Source organism: Hippocampus zosterae, chromosome 8, assembly GCF_025434085.1.
Source record: "Hippocampus zosterae strain Florida chromosome 8, ASM2543408v3, whole genome shotgun sequence".
Classification (NCBI taxonomy): Eukaryota; Metazoa; Chordata; class Actinopteri; order Syngnathiformes; family Syngnathidae; genus Hippocampus; species Hippocampus zosterae.
The window spans coordinates 22527763-22551404 of NC_067458.1; the positions used below are offsets into that span (position 1 = coordinate 22527763).

The following is a 23642-nucleotide window of genomic DNA, read 5'->3' on the forward strand; positions in this document are numbered from 1 at the left end:
TGGAACCGCCCTACCCACTCTTGAGGACTTGCACACTGCAAGAATCAAGACAAGGGCATGGAAAATCCTCCTGGATCCCTCGCACCCTGCCCACCACCTTTTTCAGCCACTCCCCTCAGGCAGACGCTACAGATCCATGCGCACCAAATCCAGTAGACACTTAAACAGCTTCTTCCCTCTAGCCATTAACTCCTTAAACAGTCACCGACGTAGTCACTCTTCTTGCACCACAAAATGGTACTACAAAACTACTTGGTTACTCTAAAATGGTTCAATGATTTTGTTGTTTACGATGATACTAGTGCAGCGTGTTATACCGGAGACAAATTCCTTGTGTGTTCTACATACTTGGCCAATAAAGATGATTCTGATTCTGATTCTGATAACCACTAGAACCTTAGTGCTAATATCTTAGAGCCCGTCTATGGCGTTTCGCATTGAACGTTAGCATAAAGCTAGCAAAAAAATTCACGGTCAATGAAGAAGAATGCAAGCTTGAGGAGTTCTGTTACCTGGTTCCGGGGCGCAGGAAAGAGCAGGTGCTTCCTCTGGTCCAGCCGCAGTATGGGTCCCTGGAGGCGATGCAGTTCCTACGCGGGGGAAACCGAACGTCAGACTCGTACCCAGAATCGGATCGCCAGGACAGAAATTCTTTTGGGTTCATTCTCCATTTCCGAGAATGAAATGAATTTGGGGATGGATTTCCTGCGTGCGTGGGAATTTCCAAAGGATTTTCCAGCTGTGTGAATATCCACCTGTAGCTCTCATGTGGAATGCAAACGGTCGGTAATGCAGTTTGAGATTTTGAAGGGGAGATTTGGACACGCATGCTCATTGTTTATGCAAACAACCGTCATGAAATAAAAGTACTCTTTCAATTTTTATACCATCGATTATAAGTTTCGATTTGATTGGAAGTGCGAGGGCGCGCGTGCAAATCTGTGCTGGCGCGTGTGGAAAAGCAGCGGTGGACTCACTTGATGCAGCGCGAGTAAAGCTGGCAGCGTGCCACGGGCACTCGCGCCACGCAGGAGGGGAAGGCCAAGATGAGCGTGTGACTCGCTCGATCCAGAGTCAGAGACAACAGCTGCCTGGCCTGCGGAGAGTCACCGGCGCACCTGCAACAAGGATACACACACGCAGGCCCCCCCTCAAAAAAAACGGATCAATTTAAAAAAAAAAAAAATTTAAAACGAGATGCAGTAAATTGTGTGGAAAGTTTTTTTTTTAAAGAGACATTTTGCTACGTTCATAAACCACAATATCTTCGAACTAGATTTCCGACGACGTATTTGCACGTATGGAGACATTTTGAAAAATATTAAATATTAATAGAAAATAATAAAATATTTTATAATAATATATAATATAATATAATATAATATAATATAATATAATATAATATAATATAATATAATATAATATAATATAATATAAATAGGGGTCAAAATATTAAAGAATGGAAAAAAAAGAAAGAAAATATCAACAAGTATATGTATTTTTTTAATCGGGTCTTACACTGCTACTTTCTTGTCTAATTTGCAGCCAAAATTGACGCGTTAAAATAAAAATAAAAATCTCTTTTACTCCAAATTTGGCTTGGGTACAAATAAGTTATTGTCTGTCTCCGAACGACGCTTTTGTTTTGTTTTTAACCAAACATAGACACAGACGAGTCCTTTTCTCGATGATTGTGATTGCATGTCAAAGAAAAAAAAAAACTTCAATCAATTTTGCCCTCCGGGGTGACAATTAAAGGCCCCTCCTTCCACGTCTTTTTATAAACATCTTTTTATCTTCATTGATCTCTTTCTGGGGGGTGCACATCAAAACCAGATGGCACCCATTTAACTCCAGACAGAATTTGTGCAACTCGATCGGTTGTGATGAGACAAAAAAAAAAAAAATGGGGCAAGATCAAAAAAGATATTCCTTTACTTTGCTTTTAAATGTCTTCAGTTCTCTTTGTGTGTCCTTTTTTTTTCATTGATTTTGTTAGTTAATGCCTTCAAATGTTTTTATGTTGAATGCCGTGAAGCACATTGATTTAGCCGGTGCATGAAATCTCAACAGTGCCGCCTCGCCTTGCATTAAACTGTTGTATCGGACCAATATATATATATATTTTTTTTGGCAAATGCTTGCTGGCTTCAGTCTTACTTTTCAGGGTTGAAGCCCTCCAGTTCCTCCAGGAAGATATTGCTGCTGGTGACCGTGTTGTCCTGGTTGGGCATGATGAGAAACTTGAGGACGGTCCCCCGGCTGGAGCCCAAGAACAGAACCGTGCGGTTCCTGTACGGTCCGGCTTCCGAATCCACCACAATCTTATTCAATTGGTACCTGCGCACAGTGTGGAGGGGAAAAACAACATCTTTGGGATCTTTTTAAAATTTTTTTTACAAGAAATCAAATAAGACAACATGCAACGGGGACTGGAACGGAATGAATTTGAAATGCCGATGAGATTTGCGTTGTGCACTAATTACGTTCCATGTCGGGGCGTTAATTACACAAAGAAAACAAAAGAAGAGCGCAACTGGACTGCGGCCATCATTTTGTGGCCAAAGCTTCACAGTGCCCTTTTTATCTGGTGCCCAGTAAATCCCCCTCGTGGATGAGCGACAGTTTGAACGCTCGCAACAGATGATGGAAAGCGTGCCACGGAACAACCTGAGTCCATTTACTTCCGACAGCTCCATTACTTTCAACCCCGCCCGGCCCGATTTCTACGGCTTAATCCTTTTACGCGGTGAGGGAAACATAATTGTTTACGAGATTATGGATTGTGTTTAGACGCGGATAAGCGGGAATGCAAAATTTTACTGCCGCGCGTACGTCACCGGCGGGGGGAGATGAAGTACCGAGTGTAGACGGCCACCATTTATTTATTCAATCGTCCTATTGTTTATGTGCCATAAAAATAAAAAAAATTAAAAATTAAAAGACAAGCACGTTATTCCTCCGAGGCAATCGTAAGTTAGGCGCAGCAACTCGCCGTTAAAGTCCCGGTAAAGTGAGAATAAACATCTCAGTTTGACACACCACATTCCTACTAAATTTTCATGACGAATAAATAAATAAACCGGCGCGAGCGATACATAAAATGAGGCTTCGCTTGTCAAGCGTCAATCAAATGCGACGACGATGACCTGGGGAAAAAAAAATGGATGCCATCTGTAACGGATGTTGGAATGCAAAAATACTGTGTATCCGCATCTAGCTTTCAGTGGCGGGATCAAATCCCAACCGGTGCACCGTCGGGCTTTTCCCATGCCGTGACAACGAGGCACTCCGAAGAGGCTACGACCTGAAGCCCCGAATTCATGCAAGGTGAGGAAAAGTGGCTTATTTATAAAGCAAATTTCAACTCAAAGGTAACTCAACTTGCTTCAAATAATTCAAAGTACAACTTTGCAAAGGATTTATCACGAAAGAATCAAAGACATTTCAAGGCAAACGAAAGAAACAAAAGTAACTTCCTACTTTTGTAGAGTACTCTGCAAACCCAAAGTGCAAGAACAAGATTTTAAAAGGCTTTGAAAGAATGTAATCATGGGTTGATGGCTTATTCAATTTTTGTGCAGCATATCGGGAATTTGCTACTTCACCGTGTTTGCTTCCAACTATGGGCTCTGAACTTTACTTATAACACTAACCTTAAAAAAATTATAATAAATTAAATTAAATTAAATTAAAATAAAATAAAATAAAATAAAATAAAATAAAATAAAATAAAATAAAATAAAATAAAATAAAATAAAATAAAATAAAATAAAATAAAATAAAATAAAATGACTCTCCACAACTTCCACTAACGACCCAGGCTAAACAGAGCACTTCCCTGACACACAATGCTTCTCTCTCAGTCGAGAGATTTAGACAGGGCTATGGCGGCATCCCAGACGCGCGAACGCAACCGACGAGCTGGGCGTGCTCCACTCTCGGCACGTTCTTTGTGGCCATTTATTCGGAGAGCCATTTTCCGGGTTAGGCGGTTCGAAAGGGGGGTCACACAATTCGGACCCCGCTTACTTTTCAACGCCATGCTTTCTCCTTACCTTGTTTTTAAACCTACATCCAGTGTTGCACCTCTAAGAAGAAAAAGGGAACAAAGACCATTTGTGTTAAACGTTTGAAGGACGTGGAAGCACTCGGTCAATTCAACTCCCAATTCAATGGCATCGGTATTGATATCCTTCCAAATCGGGCCCATAGGGACTTGTGATCTCACCTGACCATGGTCTTGACTATCCACGGCCTTTGTCCAAGTGATGGGACGGCCTCATCCATCAACGGATGCGTCTTGACAAAATTAAGCATCTCATCCGGGAACGAGTTGGACGAATTGAACTTGGAACCCTGAACGGCACAACCTCCGGGTCTGAGAAAACAAACAACAAGACAAAAAAAGTCATAGCATGTCTCTGTTGTTTCCATGTATGGGGCGACACATATTAAGCAAGGGGTCTCTCTCTGACGGTTTTGTTGCGGGGGACTAAAGAGAAACGACACACTTTCATCTCCTTGTCTCATTACTCAGTTCATCTCCAAAAGGACGGTAAATCCGTCTTACGTGTCAGTTTTGCAAGCGGACTAACTAGGAGGGACAAACGCTTCGCCTCCGATTTGGGAATGTGTGAGCAAGACTGAGAAGGGGGGGGGGGGGGGGGGTGACGGGATCCTTGAAAAAGTGTTTTAATACATTTAATAAGCCTGTTTTTAATACACGCGAGTGTGTTTGGAGTGTGCAGTGTGGGTAAAGTGTAGATCAAAAAAAAAAAAAAAATCGATATCAGGGCGGCCCGGTAGTCCAGTGGTTAGCACGTCGGCTTCACGGTGCAGAGGTACCGGGTTCGATTCCAGCTCCTGCCTCCCTGTGTGGAGTTTACATGTTCTCCACGGGCCTGCGTGGGTTTTCTCCGGGTGCTCCGGTTTCCTCCCACATTCCAAAAACATGCGTGGCAGGCTGATTGAACACTCGAAATTGTCCCTAGGTGTGAGTGTGAGTGCGAATGGTTGTTCGTTTCTGTGTGCCCTGCGATTGGCTGGCAACCGATTCAGGGTGTCCCCCGCCTACTGCCCGGAGACGGCTGGGATAGGCTCCAGCACCCCCCGCGACCCTAGTGAGGATCAAGCGGCTCGGAAGATGAATGAATGAATGAATGAATGAATGAAATTTCGATATCCTGGATCGTTATCGATCGCAGGTGCAGCTGGAACCCAGCCCAGATCGACTAGATTCCGTCCGGTGTCGCTCACCTCGGCTTGGGGATGACTTCATCGGGAACGGGCGTCCAAATGGACTCGGCTGACTTCTGCTCTTTGAAGCGGCCGTCGAACACGGCGGCCAACTGCTCCATGTCAAAGGCGCACACGGCCGAGCCGGGGATGCTACGGACACAGACGGATGGATAGGGGGGAGGAAAAAAAAAATATTTGTGCTGAATCCTTTCATGCACCAATAATGAGGCTTGCGGCCACCATCCGGGGACAGACACCCAAGCAAAAGACGACAAATTGGATTTGGGCTTTTGATTTTTTCACAGTCAGTGCTTGAAAACAAAAGGGGGAATTGTTACAAAGAGCAAAACGAATGACGGGCAAAGATGGAACCTGTCAAGTCGGCGGCTTACGAAAAAAAAAAAAAAAAAAAAAAACAGGCGCTGGATGCAAGAGAGAGAGATTAGAAAAGTCTTGGCGTGAATTTCAGGAAAATAAAACAAAAACAGGAAATGAGTCACAGCTTATTCCTCCCCGTCACAAAACCGACAGAGGGGGGTGGGGGGGATTTGCGTGAAGGAAATGAAGGGCGCCAACAACGCCTGCTGAGTCACGGGGGCGCTTTAACTGGCGGTGAACCCTGTCATGGGGGAGCGCCGCATCTGTCCACCGCCCACATGCAAAGACTCACATGAAAAAAAAAAAAACGCCCCGTCCAAGGAATGCTCGACCGCCTCAGATGACGAATAACGTGTGGTGCGAACGGTGGAACAAGAAAAAAAACTAAATCTCTTGCTTGAAAATGCAAAATATTGCAATACTTTTACATTTTTATTGTTTTGGTTTTGGAGACCCACAGAGTGGCTTTCGAGGTGCGGCATGGCAAAAAAATTAAATTTTTAAAGCCCTAATGAGGGCTTAAAACCCAATTTTGAACCTTTAACACAGACTTGAAACTCTAACTGACGATCGACACCATGTTTCAAACCCTAACCAAGCCTCGGACTCCTAATTTGAAACCCTGACCGTGGCTTGAAACCCGAACGGTTGTTTGAAACGTTAAACCACATTCAGTACCCTAACTCAAAAACCTCACCCGTACCTTGAAAACCCTAATTCCAAACCCTAATCCTGCCTTGGAAGTGACATTTCGAACATTTAAGCCTCATTTGAACGTTCTCTTTATTCTCCTTCCGGCCGTTAAAAATGAATGCGCCCCCCTTTTCCAGCCCTTCCTTTTGTTCAACTTCAACACAGCGTTTGCCAAGACAAAATGTTCAAAACTGTCCTTTTTGCAACTCCGTCCCCTCGGATGATTCGGTTGAAAATGAAGCCGCCGGGTGGGCGGCAGATAACGAGCGAGACAAACAACAATAAAGAATTGCCTCTCAAAGGGAAACATGTCACATCTTGTAAAGGTGAATTATAAGAACAACATGTTGTGGTTTTGCTGGAGGGCGAGGGGAGTGGGGGGGGGGGGGCACCAGCGGGAGGGCGATTTGGGGGGGGGGCTCACTCTTGGCTACAGTAAGTGACTTTTTCTATGAAGTCCTCCCCATGAGGTTGCCAGGCAACTAGCGGCAACTTTATAACTGCAAAAATAAGGATCATGTTTTTTTTAACCTGAGGATTAAAATGAATGTGAGGTTATCCAGGATCAGAATCTCTTTCGCTTTAGTCGAAACAAATAAAGTGGAACTCGGATTTAGGAGTGCCCATTTTTTTTTGTTCGTTTTTCAAGTTACTGGTGTCGCTTAGTTGATTTTTCTGTGGGGGCGGGGAAGAAGCTGACAGAGCTGAGACATCTTTTAACAAATGCAACAAAGCTGACAATATACTCAAATCTGTCAAAATAATAATCATCATAATAATAATAAATACATTGTGAAACTGCTGATAAAAATGTATTAAAAAGCACATAACGCTGACCAAAAAAAAGGCACAAAAAAGGTGGAACGCTTACAAAGAGCAAAAAAACTGCAAATAAGGTATAAACTGACAAATTCAGACAGATGATGATGATGATGATGATGGAGAAAACTTCCCCCCACCCTAAAAAAATCAATTCATTTCAAGGGAGAAAGACAATTTGAAACAGATATGCTCCTTGCTTTCCTGATTTGGTGGTGTTTTCTCAGGTGGTCATCATGCACTCTCGGGATTCACGGCACATTCAAACTTGGCCTCCCGCTCTGAGAACGCAGCCGATCTTGCTTGTTTGTTTTTTTTTTCTCTCTGTCTCTGTCTCTCTCTCTCAGTGCACATTAGAAACCCAAACAAACAAGCACTCACATCATTTTCAGCTGACCAAACATCAGTGGTCATTTTTCGACTACACTTCACTTGAGCTTTTGCCTTTACACTCCAACACAATACATCCTGATTTATAATATATAATGTAATTTTATAATATTCCGTTTAGTTTTACTCACCACATTTCATAACACACTACAGACAAATACAGCAAAAAAAAAGAAAAGAGAAAATTAGGTAAACTGAGAAATAAATACTTAAGTCCACATACTTGAATGCAGTAATATATATATTTTTTCAATTCCCACCACTTTGTGGTGGCTCGCTAACTCGATTAGATAGCTTCATAGATAGCTAGCTAGATAGCTAGTTAGCTAGATAGATGGTTAGCTTGCTAGATAGATGGCTAGCTAGCTATATAGATAGATAGATAGATAGATAGATAGATAGATAGATAGATAGATAGATAGATAGATAGATAGATAGATAGATAGATAGATAGATAGATAGATAGATAGATAGATAGATAGATAGATAGATAGATAGATAGATAGATAGATAGATAGATAGCTAGCTAGCTACACAGCTAGACATAAAAGACAGATGGTTGTTTTGTGTTTATAGGTAGATAGAGAGATAGATAGTCTCCTCTTCTGTGACTTGTTTGCGTGGCAAATGTTTCACAAGGGCAACATGAGCGAACACCTGCGAGTGCACTCTATGGCTTTGCGCCCAGCTTCCATTGTGTGCTGGCAGATGAAGCAATTTGTCCAGCTAGCACTTAGTGTGGCGCAGCAGGCCACCTGGGACCAGTGGGACATTTTGGCATTTATTTCCTTCTCCTTCTCCTCCTCAGAATCATTGCTAATTTTGGCCAAGTGACCTATGTTAAAACAACTGCTTTAATTTGAATATAAATGAAGCACATACTGTACTGTGTAAAAAAACATATAAAGTACAGAGTCCTGAAGCAATGTTAAGTGTCCAACAGTGCGGTTATACCGATTTTCAACACCAAACGCTAATTTGAAATCATAACTTGAAAACCTAATCCTGTCATAAAATATGAACACCTAACTGTGGTTAAAACTGGGCTTCAAAATCTAATTTCAAACCCAAACCAAAACCCAACCCAGGCTTGGAAGCTTAATTTGAAATCCTGTGCCACAAGATGGCAGCAAAGCATAACTTTTGTCAGTGAAGCTCCTCAATTCACTGCACTTTAATACCAAGGCGCCACAAAAGGAAAGCTTCTATTTAGCCTGAGCATAAAACGGTGGAAAGGAGAGTTTTTCAGCAAATAACCAAGAATAGGTCCACTCAAAAACCAGAATATGTAAATTTGTGAAGGATGCATGGTAAATATGAAGGGATTCACGATATAGAGTTAATACAGTTAAACAGCTTTGTAAAGGAAACCATAACTACATTGAAAACGAGTCTGCCGCCTCTGCTAAATGCTTTTATCTGGGATACAATGAACGAGTGTGTGTGTTCATGTTCGCGTGTGTCCGCATGTTCAATTGCTCTTCCAAAGCGGCAGATAAGACGCAGCAGATGAAACACTTTTCTGAGAGCTTGTGAAAGCCTGTGTTGTCCATTACCGACTTCCTCGTCCTTGACTTACTCAGCTGCCTTCGAACAACACGTCCCCACAACCCCCCCCCCCGACCCCATCATCATCATCATCATCATCATCATCCTCCATGCCACTGAGTAGCCTGACAAAAGGTGGGGAAAAAACCCGAAAGAAAACAAAAGAGCAAATCCTGACAATTCTCATTTATTGTGGACAACGGTCCGGTCGGTACCTGTTTGCCGGTGTGGAGAAGACGCCGAGGATGATGTCACGGCCGTGCATGTTAATGACGGGACTTGTGGAGTGCAGCATGTTGAAGTAGAAGTGGGAATCTCCCGGCACGGAGCAGTTGAGTCGGGCCTTCAGGAAGGACGTCCACTGCTTCTCCAGCACGCGCTGAGATCCGCCCCGGTCGCGCTTACACACCCGGGCCACACGGGGCACCACAACCTGCATCCAGACAATTGATACATGCAGGAGGTGTTTTCTCTGAGGGGGGCAATTTTATTTACACATTTTTAAAATAATGTCCCCCCCAAAATTGAGCAACCCCCCGCCCCAAAAAAAACGGAAAAATTACAGCAAAAAAATATAATGTTTCAAAAAACATCTATGAATCCTTCATTCTTGTTGACCTTTGCCATTTAAGTCGAAGGCCCTTCCCGAACGGCGGCCACCCTCAGTGGAGGAAGACATACAGTGCGTCACTGTCGTTTTGTTACCTTTTCCAGGTAATTAAACTCCATGGCGATTTCTCGGAAAAAGAAGTAGATGTGAGGGCCCCACTCCACAGCACTGACGAAGAAAGGCTCTGCATTGGGCAATAAAAAAGTGCAGAGGAAAGTATTGGACGTGCGCTAGCAAGGCGACAAATACTTTGCTGAAGGCGATTTTTTCAGCTAATCTGTACTTGACTCAAGTGATTATTTTTCTGACCATGCTTCCTGCATTTGAAAACAGATACCTGGACTTTCTACTCCCGACTTGGTCACAATTGCATTGCTATGGGCCGTTCGCTTGTGGGCACGGAGAAGGGGAAGAGATGGTCGTTTGACTGGATTTATACTGGCAATGTTTACCTGCTAGGTGCCTGATAGCGACTTTTTTTACTGCCTTAAGCTGGTGAAATAGTGATGTGGGGGGGGAGGGGGTCCAAGCAGCTGCTAACTCAACATAAAGTAGTCAAAGCTGCTGGAGCACACTCAACCTTAAGTCTACGATACTCATAATTCTTCACAAAATGACCCGCATGCGCACGCACACACACACACACAGACACATCTTCGAGTACCTCGGAACCACTTGGAGTCGTGCTTGATGGTGCGAAGAGCCGGATTGTCTCCGAGGCTCCGGTAGATGACCGCGTCAATGGCCAAGAAGTCCGTCACGGTGGCCGTAAACAGATTTCCCTCTGTGACAAGATAGTTGACAGACGAGTCAGTCATTTGGGCTGCCAGCAAAACTACTCTGAAGACACTCAAGGCAAGGAATGTTTTACAGTAAACCTCCAAATACTTTATTTATCGCCAATTTTCAGGAGAAATGGTCACCAATGCACTTCCAACTCCATATTGAACGGTTCGCAAAGTGCTGCTGTAGGCCACAGCTTACACCGAGATGCTCACAGACAAACAAGCCCTCTCCTTACGTCACTCAACAGGCCACGCCCCTTAAAGGCAAACATCCAACACGTGAATTGGACAGCCGATCAATGAGCCCCGCCTCTTGAAGGCACACGCGTGTACGCAAACACCCTAATACTATTTCACATAAAAATTTTCCCCACATTTGACACCATTTGGGTTGTTTGTGCTGGCTCTCTGGCCACGCCCACATCTCGAGGAAGATGTTGATACCTGTGACTTTCCAGCTATTTTCACGTGTGCAAATGCATACATGGTCAGTTTAACGTGTCACCCTGGCCGCCCCGCTGAAAATGTTTTGGCCACCCCCCCCCCCCCCCCCCGGGTCCCTTTATTATGCATATTGTACATATTGTACATAATGTATCAGCTGTCACAGGAGTACAAGTTAATATTAATAAATAAAGGATAGAGGAAGGCCGGTCAATTACACCGCCAAGTGTTAAAATCAAGTGAAATCAACAAACGGGGGCGGCTAAATAAATTGAAGAAAGCCGCAGCTGAGCATAATAAAAGGCCCATTATCCACCCTGGTGACAAACAACAAAGCCTCCTTAATGATGATGCGCTCAAGTCATTACGGAGACGACAGAACAAATCAGCGTACGGCCGGAACATCGTGGCAGCATTGTCGACACGCAGGGACAGCAGCGCGTCACCTTTACCTGCAAACAAGGCCACGTTGGCGTGTTTGGGGTCGTAAGGGCACCTGGCCATTCCGCTGACGGGGTCACTGACCATTTCCAGAGTGTCCCCCTGTGACACACACGCGCATGTATGAATACACAAACATCGAGACAACAATCAGTCGTGATGTGAATGGAGGGGTATTATGAAAAACAAGCCACTGGAGAATGACAATTAGCGCGTGTTAGCCTAAGCGTACACTAGCGATTCATTGGTGGCAATTAGGTGCAATAATGACAACAAGCGAGTCACACAGTGGTGCATCAATATTACACACACACACACACCACACAGAGGATGGATAAAGGTTCCCACAAATAAATCAGTCGATTTCCTCCAGTTCCCCACACCAGTCATCCGTTTATGTGTCCGTGATTGAACTGATGAGTCAGTTAGCCGACTAGCCAACTTTCCTACCGCGCGGCAAAGTTTGAAGCTTGAAATGGACCAATGGCCGGCTCATGTATTAGGCATCTGCTCAATCAGCGACTGAAGGATGCTCGACGCGGTTAGCATTGCTAGTTTTAGCTATTCCAAACGATGCTAATCTGAAAATATTCACACCAGCAGCACGACGGGACTGCTAGCGAACGGTTAGCATTGCTAGTTTTAGCTATTCCAAACGATGCTAATCTGAAAATATTCACACCAGCAGCACGACGGGACTGCTAGCGAACGGTTAGCATTGCTAGTTTTAGCTATTCCAAACGATGCTAATCTGAAAATATTCACACCAGCAGCACGACGGGACTGCTAGCGAAGTATGAGGCCAAAGTGCAATAATGCGCGGTCAACAACTGTGCGTTAACGATGACAACACCGCGATGTCACCGACGGAATTACTAGAGGTACTATTCCCCTATTTAGACGGAGCTTTCACAGAATCTTCTATCATCTTGTTTCAAAAAGAAAAAAAAAAAAGGTCAAGACATGAATTTATGTGCGGGCGAGCCACAAAAGGGATTTGTGTACGGTATTATACAGTAGGCGGTGTTGCATTAAAGGCACAGCTTTAAATAAAGAAGATGCTAGCATTGCTAACTAGGCCCCAGGGAAGGAAACAGCGAGGCAATCAGGTGCGTCGAGCACAGTTGTCATTAGTAGCTGACAGATAACGAGCCGGCGCCTCACCGCCGCTTGTAATATGAGCCATGAAAAATGATCTTCCTTTGAATATCAAAGTATTTCGGCTTTGATCCAACGTTTAATATTCAATCGCCGGCCCAGCCAATGACTCATTTACTGTTTGTGCCTTTCCTTGCCGTGGTTTGAAGTTGCGATAGAGGCGAGCCAGGGTGCCTTTGGGGAAGCTAATTCAGCGGCATGCTGATGGACTGCGGCAAATTGAAGAACGGTGGAGTGTTTGACTAATACGAAAGGGAGTAAGGCGATGAGAGGGCAAAATTGACAGCATCGGGGGCGGTCAACACTTGTTAGCAGAACCTTGTTGACTTCATATTTTCTCTTCGATCATTTTTTTTTTTAACCCAAGCAGAGAAACAAATTACTCATATCTTCACATGTTCTCATTCATTCGACGCCTCTTCAAAATCTGCTGTCACGTCATTGGAGGTGACGTAACCGTGAGGCCCCCCCCCCATCCTTAATCTTCTGCCATTCTCCGAGTAACGTGTATGCACTCGTGTCTCGACAACTAGGTGGTCTGGCGCGGCCACATCAGTGGCCTATCGAAAGGAAGAATGCGTTTTCAGGGTGGAGAGCTTTGCCGCCATCTTGTGGCAACGAAAGGCTATTTTTTTTTCAATTGTTGACAGTTTTTTGCTAGCGCGGGTTTCGCTGTACTTGAGGGTTGAAACGGGTACTCAAGTTATGCGAGCACCTTGCCCCCCCAAAATAAATGAATAATGTTGAAAACTGTGTAGTGCTATACACAATTTTAAATTTAAGTATAAATGGGTGATTATTTAAAAATGAAAACCATTTGGACTTTTTTTTTTAATGCCAAACCCCAATTATTCGGTTCGAATTTTCAAAATTCAAAATTATCCAAATGCCAAAATATTTCACAGGTGTTTTTTCTTATTTAAAAGCAGCCATGATGGGTACATTTTCAGCAAACAAGCGACAAGAACAGCTCGACACGAGAACGGGGGAAAAAAAAAATAAAAGGGCAAACAGATCGGACATTCTTTTTATTTTTTATTTTTTTTAATACTTACGGTATAGTTGGCACAGAGCGGGTTGAAAGCGTTGGTGCCGCACACAAACAGGCCACCGGGCCTACTGAGGAGTACCTTCATGAAATTCCGACATTCGTCCTGCATGGTGACAAAAACAAAACAAAAGGGCAAGGAAGAGCTTAGTTGACTCGAGTCCATTTTATGGCACCGAGTAACATCTTGGGCACGCATTGAGCAGGTCAAGAACGACGTTCGTCATGCCTGTAAATGTTCTCCTTCAAAAATGTCTTTTGTTTTCATCGTCGTCAGTTAATGTAAAACAGGAGCCGTCGAGGTTGATTTTAAATGTGTGTGGAAGTTGGCTACTTGGCAAACAAGGAATGGAAAGCCTGACCCATCTGAGCTTTTTATTGAAGACGTCAGGGTTGCAACGCAGCTAACTTTAGAAACGGTCGTACGCACTGCATTTACTGTTCTTCAAAAATCTGCAAAATGGCTGTTTTTAAATTTTGTTGCATTATTACGACGCAATACTTACTAATACAATAAATCAGGGCTGTTTTTTTAGCATAAAAAAAACTAAAACTAAAACTAATAAAACTAAGAAACCCGCTTTCAAACCCAATTCACACTAAACTCAACATGAAATGAAGTAAATTCCCAAACTATTAAAACCTTGCCTTGTATTGTGTTCTGAGGTTCCACTGTTTTCCTTTCAAAATTTTTTTTAATTAACCACAAAAACGTGGGCCGATTGTCAAGGAAGAAGCACATGGCCTCAAAGAAGAGCAAAATCCCGGGAATAAAAACAGATTGTGGCTGTTTTTTTTGTTGTTGTTGAAAGGCTGACAATGACCAATCCTTTCAGTGACTGCAACTTGCGTGCTCCAGAAAACAGGAAAACGCTTTTTGAGCAGCCAACGCATGAACAACAGAACAACAGCAGCCGTATCCACATGAGGAATAGTCGCCGTTATGAACTGTACATGAACAGGAAAATTAATGCGAGTCGAGAGAGGCAAAAAGTAAAAATATGACAACAGCTCGAGAGTGAGCGCAAGCATAAAAACGCAAAGTCTTTCAGTCAGCAGAAGCCCGGTCCAAACAAATCTAAATCATCTAAAACAGCTTCAGTGAAATGAAGCTTTTCATTCGCCTGATGTGTGGAATTATTTCACCATTAACGCTGCCAATCACGCTGACGGACGTTGAATGCGGCCCGTCGGCCCCTGAAAGCGTCTACAGAAGCGCGAGCGTGCCGCCGCCGATGATTGACAGGCTGTAATCCAAACCAGCCCGGGGATCTTAAAACAAAACGTCGCGTCCGGGGCTAATTTCGTCACCGTGACACTTCAAAGCAGACGGAGTTGCACGACAAAAATCATTCTCTTAAAAAGGGAACGGCCACGCAGCCGACAGCGCCCGACGGAGACAAATGACTCGAGTTAATCTGCCGCCGTCGCTGAAAAATAGTTTCCGACGTGCCGTCACGCACGTGTTAACATTAACGTGTACTACACCTGCGCAACCTTTGCGATGTCATTGATATTGTTTTTGAGATAACCAACAAAGGAGGTTTCTTGATTTATTTGTTTTTTTGTTTTTTTTTGTTGACAGGCACCGAAGCATGTTTACGTCATGTACTGAGCATTCATTCATTCATTCATTCATTCATCTTCCGTACCGCTTGATCCTCACTAGGGTCGCGGGGGGTGCTGGAGCCCAACCCAGCCGTCTCCAGGCAGTAGGCGGGGGACACCCTGAATCGGTTGCCAGCCAATCACAGGGCACACAGAGACGAACAACCATTCGCACTCACACTCACACCTAGGGACAATTTAGAGTGTTCAATCAGCCTGGCACGCATGTTTTTGGAATGTGGGAGGAAACCGGAGCACCCGGAGAAAACCCACGCAGGCCCGGGGAGAACATGCAAACTCCACACAGGGAGGCCGGAGCTGGAATCGAACCCGGTATCTCTGCACTGTGAAGCCGACGTGCTAACCACTGGGCTACCGGGCCGCCCAAACCGGAGCACCCGGGGAAAACCCACGCAGGCCCGGGGAGAACATGCAAACTCCACACAGGGAGGACGGAGCTGGAATCGAACCCGGCACCTCTGCACTATAAAGCCGACGTGCCAACCACTGGACTACCGGGCCGCCCCTGTACTGAGCAAGGCTGTCCATTTATAGTCAATTCTAATTCCCCTTCAATAAAAATAAAATAAAATAAAACTAAAGCAAATGACAACAAGGCGGCCATTTTGGAATTTGGGCACATGAAACTTTTTATGAATGAACCAAAAATCGTCCACCCATTTCCAAACCCTCTGGTGTACAGTCCTCCTCCTCGGAAATATTAGTGCCCCCCCAGTGTGAATGGTACCCGGTTCGCCGGGCGTTCAATGACATCAGAGTGAAGGGTGGTCATGCCGAAGACCCCCTTGTTGGATAAATAAAACCAACTCAAAGCCAGATGCTGCTGCCCCTCGAAACCGCCCGTCAAATTTCCCGCTTCGGTACTAGCAAGGTTCTCAATTTTCACCGGTTAGAAAAAACAAAACGTTTCAGCGCGCGTTCGATGCGGATGTGTGGTGTCAAGTGCGAGGTGTCATTTTCCATGTGACAGTGATGTGCTAGCCACCCCCCCTCCACCACCACCACCGTTTAACACGCACCACCTGGCTTCCTGCGCGAGTCTGCTACACGTTAACGTGTGATCAGCCCTCAGCTTTGGTTTAAGTTTTGAAAACTGCTCCCCAAGAGGAGTCCTTGAAAAGAACATCGTCTCAAAATATGACGCATCAGTAAGGCCGAAGTCCAAAAATGAAGTCAAGTCGAACAATCTTAATTAGCCACAGTACTTACGGACACATTAGCCGCCCATTAGCTGGACTTGTATTTGCTAGCTGTTTGAACACAATCACATATTTGTCTCTGTTGTCTTTGTTTTTTGTTGAACATGAAAGTGACATGAAGTCTGGTTAATGTTTATCCATTAGCACAGCGACACTTAGCATAGCTAGCATCGCTTACCGGTTCTTTGTGGGTTTTCGAAAGACGGGTCAAGTTAATCGACGTCATTGGTGCGTCTCGTTTCTTGAATTTGTCAACCACAATCACATATTTGTCTCTGTTCTCTTTGTTTTTTGTTGAAAACGAAAGTGACATGAAGTCTGGTTAATGTTTATCCATTAGCACAGCGACACTTAGCATAGCTAGCATCGCTTAGCGGTTTTTTGTGGGTTTTCGAAAGACGGGTCAAGTTAGACGACGTCATTGGTGCGTCTCGTTTCTTGAATTTGTCAACCTTGCATGTTACATTCACTTTCAACAACTGTGTCTTACTAATAATGTTTTCACCCCCCCACACCCCACAATTTAATGCCATTTCATCACACAAAAAGGTCAACTCTGCGTGTTCGCCTTTAGCGTCAAAAGCATGTTCCGAAATCAACACACGCGGGGTTTTTTTCAGCGGTCCGTATTGGAGAAAATGATTCGTCTGGGATGAAAACAAGGGATGGGGGGGTCCATTGTCGAACTCTAACGACTGGCTTTTGATTTCCATTTTCTCTTCATGAAGATTGGCAAAAAAATTCATCTGCTGCTGCATGAATTTGTTTCATTAACGAGCATTCATCTATTCCAGGAAGCAATTTGGCACTCAATGGCGTGAGCTTTATTCAAAGAGAAATGAAGTCAGCGGGATTAGGCTTTTAGTGCGCTTTCTGAACACACACACACACACGCAGCAGATGATCAAACCGCGAACGAGCGAATGATAAAATTGTGTATAGATCCAAATGTTTAATGTCCTTATGCCTCCTTCTCCCCTCCGACGGTGCTCTCTGCTCCTCGCCTCCCTTTCCTGGGAAGGCGTCCAGACAAAACGCCACCTGTGCCGTGTTGGCAAGCCTTCGTGAAAAAAAAAAAAAAATCCCAGACGACTGCAGACCCTCCTCCTCCTGCTACTCCTCCTCCCCGCGTCCTCCCGCTCATCTAACGGACACTGGCAAGAGCTGCAGGGCCTCTGAAAAATTCATCTCCTGCTCACATGAAGCAGGCGTCGGGCCAGCATAAATATGGCCGGGGATGAATATGTCATGCTTTTTTATTTACCGCTCGGGATGTTCCTACAACAGTCCTGATGGAGTACGGGTATGAACGCCCACGTAAACTTGAAGATGAAATCTGACGCGACATCACGCCGAGGTGCTGTGCTCTGCTACGCTGTAAATACGTGATTAATTAAAGGGACACGAGACTGATTACTGAGATTTACGGCAGCGATCAAATTTGAAAGTCCAGACGGCAAGCGCCGCCCATTTTGAAACTGGTCATCGGAGGTTTTCTAACAGCTGAGCTGAGCGCAACGAAGCTAGCGGCTAATGCTAGTCCTCTGCCGGCTTCAAATACTTTACAGATCAGATTTCTCATGTTAGAAACATTTCTACCATGGAATGTGGCACTTGTTTGCGAATAGTTTGCCGTTGTCATGCGTCATGAATGCCAAATGTACAATTGGACACTAGAGCTTATTATTTGCCACCAATTCACAAGCTATGCTAACGACACTGACGATCACATTTTAATTGGTCCACGACAAAACTGCATGTTCCATTTCTGTTATTTTTTTTCCATTTGTGTGTGACACTTTGTGTACTCTCCAAAAATATTGTAACAAGGTAAATTCCTTTGAGGTGGGAGGGGGCGGGGGATTTTTGGGTTTCAGATGGAAAGATGAATAGAAGAATGGGTGAGAGATGAGAGAAAATATGGAAAGTAAATCACCGGACCTGAACCCAAATAGAGCATGGATTTCAACTTCTGAAGCGGAGACGCAAAGGAGAAACCCCCGGAAACAAACAAGAACTAAAAGGGGCAGCAGCAAAGGCCTGGAAAGCACCACTAGGGTCGTATCGGTATCGGATCAATATTGCAAATGTCAGGTAATACCAGGTGGTATCGAACGTGAGCCAATTTTATATTCTGGCGAAAGTGTAAACAAACGACTCATCTTGATTTCTATTTGGTATTCATGAGTTTTGTGTACGTGTTGCGCAATTTCCACACAAAGAAAGCTCTTCACGCTTCCACCGAGTCATTTTAAAAAACAGAAAGTCTCCGACTCGCTCGGAGTGCAGAAACAGGAAACATGTGACTTAATGTGTTATTTCACGCAGATTTATTTTTTATTCCTGTCATTAATTAATCACAATTAAAAAGATTAAAATCTCAATTATGCTAATCGTAAAGCGTTATGTTTGCTATGAAAATCCTATTAAATGCTCCAAAAGACAAACAGAGGTGGCAAAAGTACTTTTCTTAAGTCACAGTACAGTTAACTCATTCACTCCCAAAGACGTTTATAAACGTCTTTTCAGACTTGGTCCAGAATTGGCTGGTACTGAATGAGTTAACTCATTCACTCCCAAAGACGTTTTTAAACGGCTTTTCAGATGTGGTCCAGAATTGGCTGGTACTGAATGAGTTAATTAAGGGGAAAAACAGATTCGACTCCATTTCAAATGTAAGAGAAGTAAATACTCAGCAAAGTAGAAACACCGAAAGAAATCCACTTGAGTACGGTAACAAACTATTATGTACTTTGTTACTTCCCACCAGTAATAATTCGTAATAGCGAGGAAACCCCAACTTTTGCTACAATCAACTTTCCTCGTCGGAATCACAAAACAAAACACAGCGGTGCCGTCGTAAAGCAGCCTCAGCCCGATTCATCGGCTCGTAAAATATTAGTTATAGCTCGCCGCGACCTGCTACGTTAACGTGGGTACGATAGCTATAGAAGCCAGCGGCCCATCAGGGGCTCGTCGTCTTTGGCACGGTGGCTCCTCTAAATCTCCAAAGTTTCCATTACATAGCTGGCTGCCTCCCTGATGTTAGCGACGAGGGAGAAGAGAGCAGTCAAGAGTAGCCATTGATTCTCTCTCTCTCACACACACACACACACGCTCACACACACATAAAAATGGGCTTATTATAAATATAATGCTAAATAAATAGCTTATTTAGCATTTTGTTAGTTCGCAATGTTAGCTAAGCTAGCGAAAGACGTTTCGATAGCATAGAAGTCGAGCCAAAGCTAGCTAGCTCTTAACATGTGACATGTTCTTAAGTTAATAAAGAGGGAAACTTTCCAACATGCAGAGAGGTTTTTTTGTTTCCGTAGCTAGTTGGTTGTTGTACGTGATTGATTTTTAAAATTCATTTTAAAGTTTGAACATGTTTTTATACAGTACTGCGATACTTGTATTTTTTTTTTTGAAAACATAACGGAAAAAGGCGCTGTTTTTTTAAGGGCTGGAATTTTATTTATTTCTGAGTGTATTTCAGAAATAAGTGTACTCAGTGGGCGGCCCGGTAGCCCAGTGGTTAGCACGTGGGCTTCACAGTGCAGAGGTACCGGGTTCGATTCCAGCTCCGGCCTCCCTGTGTGGAGTTTGCATGTTCTCCCCGGGCCTGCGTGGGTTTTCTCCGGGTGCTCCGGTTTCCTCCCACATTCCAAAAAAACATCCATGGCAGGCTGATTGGACGCTCTAAATTGTCCCTAGGTGTGAGTGTGAGTGCGGATGGTTGTTCGTTTCTGTGTGCCCTGTGATTGGCTGGCGACCGATTCAGGGTGTCCCCCGCCTACTGCCTGAAGACGGCTGGGATAGACTCCAGCACCCCCGCGACCCGAATGAGGATCAAGCGGTACAGAAGATGAATGAAAGTGTACTCAGTATTTCTGAGTACACCTCTTCCTACATGTTGAGATCTCCAAGGTTCGCCGAGCCCACTCCTAAACCGGTTAACAAAAGCTCTTGTGTCGCTTCCCAGAAAAAGAGTCCCTGGCGCCCCATTTGGAGCGAGTGATGCTCCGTGACAGGATGAAAGGGTGTGTATGTTTAGTGAGCATGTGGGCAGGGGATTAATTAACAGCAGCACCAAATTAGCAGCGCCGCAGCGCGCAATGCTCCGAGTGTCGCGCTTTTTAACCCCCTCCTCCCCCACCCCCCCTCCCATACACACCCGTCGCCTCCAACGTTAAAGCTAATCCGCATCCCTCCGGCTTGCGAGCCTTCCTCTCTGCTTGATGGTAATTGTGACGGAACACACCGAGGGCCACAAACAAACATCAAACACCAGCGGGGAGGCGGCTTGTCGGAAAAATAGCACGCCACTCACAGCTTTGCAACTGCACATGGCGGGCGTCCGATGACTCCCAGGTGGGGAAAAACCTTGCAGACAAAGTGCAGACATACTTGACCCGTGTGACCCTTTTTGACTTGACCCGTGTGACCCTTTTTGACAGCCTGCCGAGAACGAGGTGGCAAATTGACAACGTGAAAACGCAAATGAGTCGCAGCTCCGAAATTCGCTTTCGCCAACCTCGCGTGAAGAACAGAAGGACCACCCCCCCCCCCCCCCCCGCACATGCCGGGCGTTTAGTCACTTTAGTCACCATCTGGACTACGTTTGCAAAGTCAGGGAAAACCCGCCTACCTTTACGTCCTTATGTTGCACTTGTGCGCTTTTGGAGGAGATTGTACGGCTGGACAATCGTTGGGAGTTACAGCGACTGCCAAAAAGCGCACCTGAGCTACCATAAAAACAGCAAATTAATTGACTCCCACTCACATTCACACCTATTGGGCAATTTCGCGTCTCCATCGAGCTGACTTGTTTAGGATTCCTGGCGAGGGACGTTCAACACGATAATAACGGAGTGATCGCTTTAGATTATTTCCGAATTTATACACAAATGATGAGCCACTTGTTTGAAAGTCGCATCGCTGTGTTAAAAACATTTTAAGATAAGATATCCTTTATTCGTCCCACACTGGGGAAATTTACAGTGTGCAAACTTATGTCACGTTTGTTAAAAGGTAGGGAAATAAAATATATGCGCCAACAGTTTCCATTTTAGCATGAAAAACAATTCACGTGCCATTCTATTGGTGACAGCTGTGAGGCTGCACATGTGGCGCATATCAAAAACCGTCACGGATATTAGCACTGTATTGTATAAATATAACATTATATAATAAGATACAAATAATAGAATATTAATAAACAAACTGTAAATTTCCCCAGTGTGGGACGAATAAAGGATATCTTATCTTAAACCGTATTTTCCACACTAAGGCGCACTGGATTATGAGGCGCAGCTTCAATGAATGGCCTCATTTGTCATTTTTTTCATGCATTGGGCGCACCATTTTATAAGATGCAATCTACAATGCATCCACCAGATGGAGCTACACTTAAGGAAGCATGAACAGAACGATCAGATGTCAGTAAAACCTATTTAATAAAGCAGCGACGAGGTTCACATAACCAGCAAGTGACTCGACCGCCATAAGTTTGAACTCTGCGTAGTCAGCATGTCCCGAGCAAGGAGACATTTTTTTTTGGGGGGGGGGGGCGAATTATTCCCGTAATGACCATACACAAGGCGCATCGGATTTTAAAGCGCGCTGTGAGCTTTTAAGAAAATGGAAGGCTTTTAGGTGCGCCTTTTAGTGCGGAAAATACGCTAACGTATTACTAATAAAACAAACAATATTAGATTAGAAGTTTGAAAAGAAATAAGGGGCCTGACCCGGTGAGTGACATCATGAGCTGGACTCAGGTTGGCCAGTTCGCCTGCATGTGAACGTCTGGATGTGAGTGGTGGCCTACAGCAGATCCTTGCAAGGGTTCTCATTTTGTACTCTTGTGTTTTGCTGTTATCGCATCGGCCACTGTGACTCTCCTTGCCCACACGCGAGGGCATGACCAAATTTTTAGTATACTTTTTTTAGTATGAGTGATTTCCACAAGTACTTAAAGAGCTGTGAAACCCGAAACCATATATTACGTGCCTCATCTTTCCAAAGCTCATGACGCCTCCCACCCCACCACCTCCTCCCCCGCAAAACCCAGCGCCCCATGGAGAGCTCAATCAACGCCATATTGAAAAACTCCCACCATCATGTTGCCCGCCCACTTCTCCATGTGAAATGGCTTGTTGGCATCATCACGTGACTCGCGATGACGTGCTGGCACGCAGCCACCTTCCTCCTTCCTCCTCCTCCTTCATCCTTTTCAATATGAGGAGTTAAGGGGAGTGGAAGGAGCGGCAGAACAATACAATAAAAAGGGCAGGAGAGACTTAAAAAAAAAAAAGAGAGGGCGAGAGAAAGATGGTGACAAGCCAAGGACAAAGGCAACCATGACGGCAATATGCAAATGAAACGTCGTCAACAATCGCCCGGACAACACGAAAACGGGGTGGGGGGTGGGGGGGGGGGTGGCGGGTGGGGTAAAATGCATCAAGAATCAGGACGTGAAAAATTTTCTGCCTAATTAGGGAGAATTCAGTGTGTCCTTTGTGAGCAGCCAGACGGAAACATTTAATTACAAAACCAATTATAAGGTGGTGAATGTATCACATCTGACACACGCTCACATCCACGCCCCCCCCCCTCCCCCAACTACCGTCATCCTCCCAACCCAGCACGAACAGCAGGTAACATTTGCAGGAGGTTGAAGTGGCGGAGACTCTTCGGTGTCGTTGTGGAGGGAGGCGCTTGAGATGTTCTGCTTAATTGCGTGCCTCGTTAATGTATGTGTTGGGTTGCCAAACAAAGATGACAGTTAAAAAAAAAAAAAAAAAACTCAAGTGTCATGAATATGTATGCCGGTGTATCTGCAAAACTTGTTGATCCCACCTACACCTTCAACCGTGCGTGTGTCGTCAGTTATTAAAATTCAAATAAAAAAATTTTTAAACTTGATTGTGATCTAACAGGCCCAATCTCATGTGAGATTAATCCAATTAAAAGTGAGCGACGCAAGTGCTTTGTGCTTCTTCTGCTATTGTGACTCTGCTTCTTTCTTTTTTTTTTTTTTACAGGATCTCGCTTAAGATGCAAATTAGCATTTTTACAAGATCACCACCCTCCTATCAGAATATGAAAAAAAATGTCAGGGGGCGCAAAGGATGAAGGAATACCTAAGAGAGGAAAGTGCTGCTGTAGCTACTCAAGCATCACTAACCAGACGCCGCCCCCCCGCCCCTCACCTCCCCAAAAAGGCAACGTCAAGCCGAGGTCGGCAGGAAATCAGC

General features: G+C 44.5%; 1 protein-coding gene and 1 long non-coding RNA gene across 3 annotated transcripts in view; both read right to left on the minus strand.

Annotated features, from left to right (window-relative positions):
• The window catches only part of LOC127605906 (uncharacterized), a 96742-nt gene that overhangs the window by 41244 nt on the left and 31856 nt on the right, over positions 1–23642 (minus strand). The window lies entirely within an intron of this gene.
• sema6bb (sema domain, transmembrane domain (TM), and cytoplasmic domain, (semaphorin) 6Bb) overlaps positions 1–23642 on the minus strand; it is a 75270-nt gene that overhangs the window by 37561 nt on the left and 14067 nt on the right. The window contains exons 5-15 of one of the 2 annotated variants that reach the window (XM_052073718.1): positions 13563–13661; positions 11361–11451; positions 10344–10463; positions 9775–9863; positions 9285–9502; positions 5260–5391; positions 4232–4381; positions 4059–4091; positions 2161–2340; positions 978–1118; positions 513–590 (exon numbers count right to left, since the gene is read on the minus strand). In XM_052073718.1, the coding sequence (XP_051929678.1) occupies positions 513–590; positions 978–1118; positions 2161–2340; positions 4059–4091; positions 4232–4381; positions 5260–5391; positions 9285–9502; positions 9775–9863; positions 10344–10463; positions 11361–11451; positions 13563–13661 (1331 nt within the window). The remainder of the gene's footprint in view (positions 1–512; positions 591–977; positions 1119–2160; positions 2341–4058; positions 4092–4231; positions 4382–5259; positions 5392–9284; positions 9503–9774; positions 9864–10343; positions 10464–11360; positions 11452–13562; positions 13662–23642) is intronic. The other variant, XM_052073719.1, reaches the window with a different exon arrangement.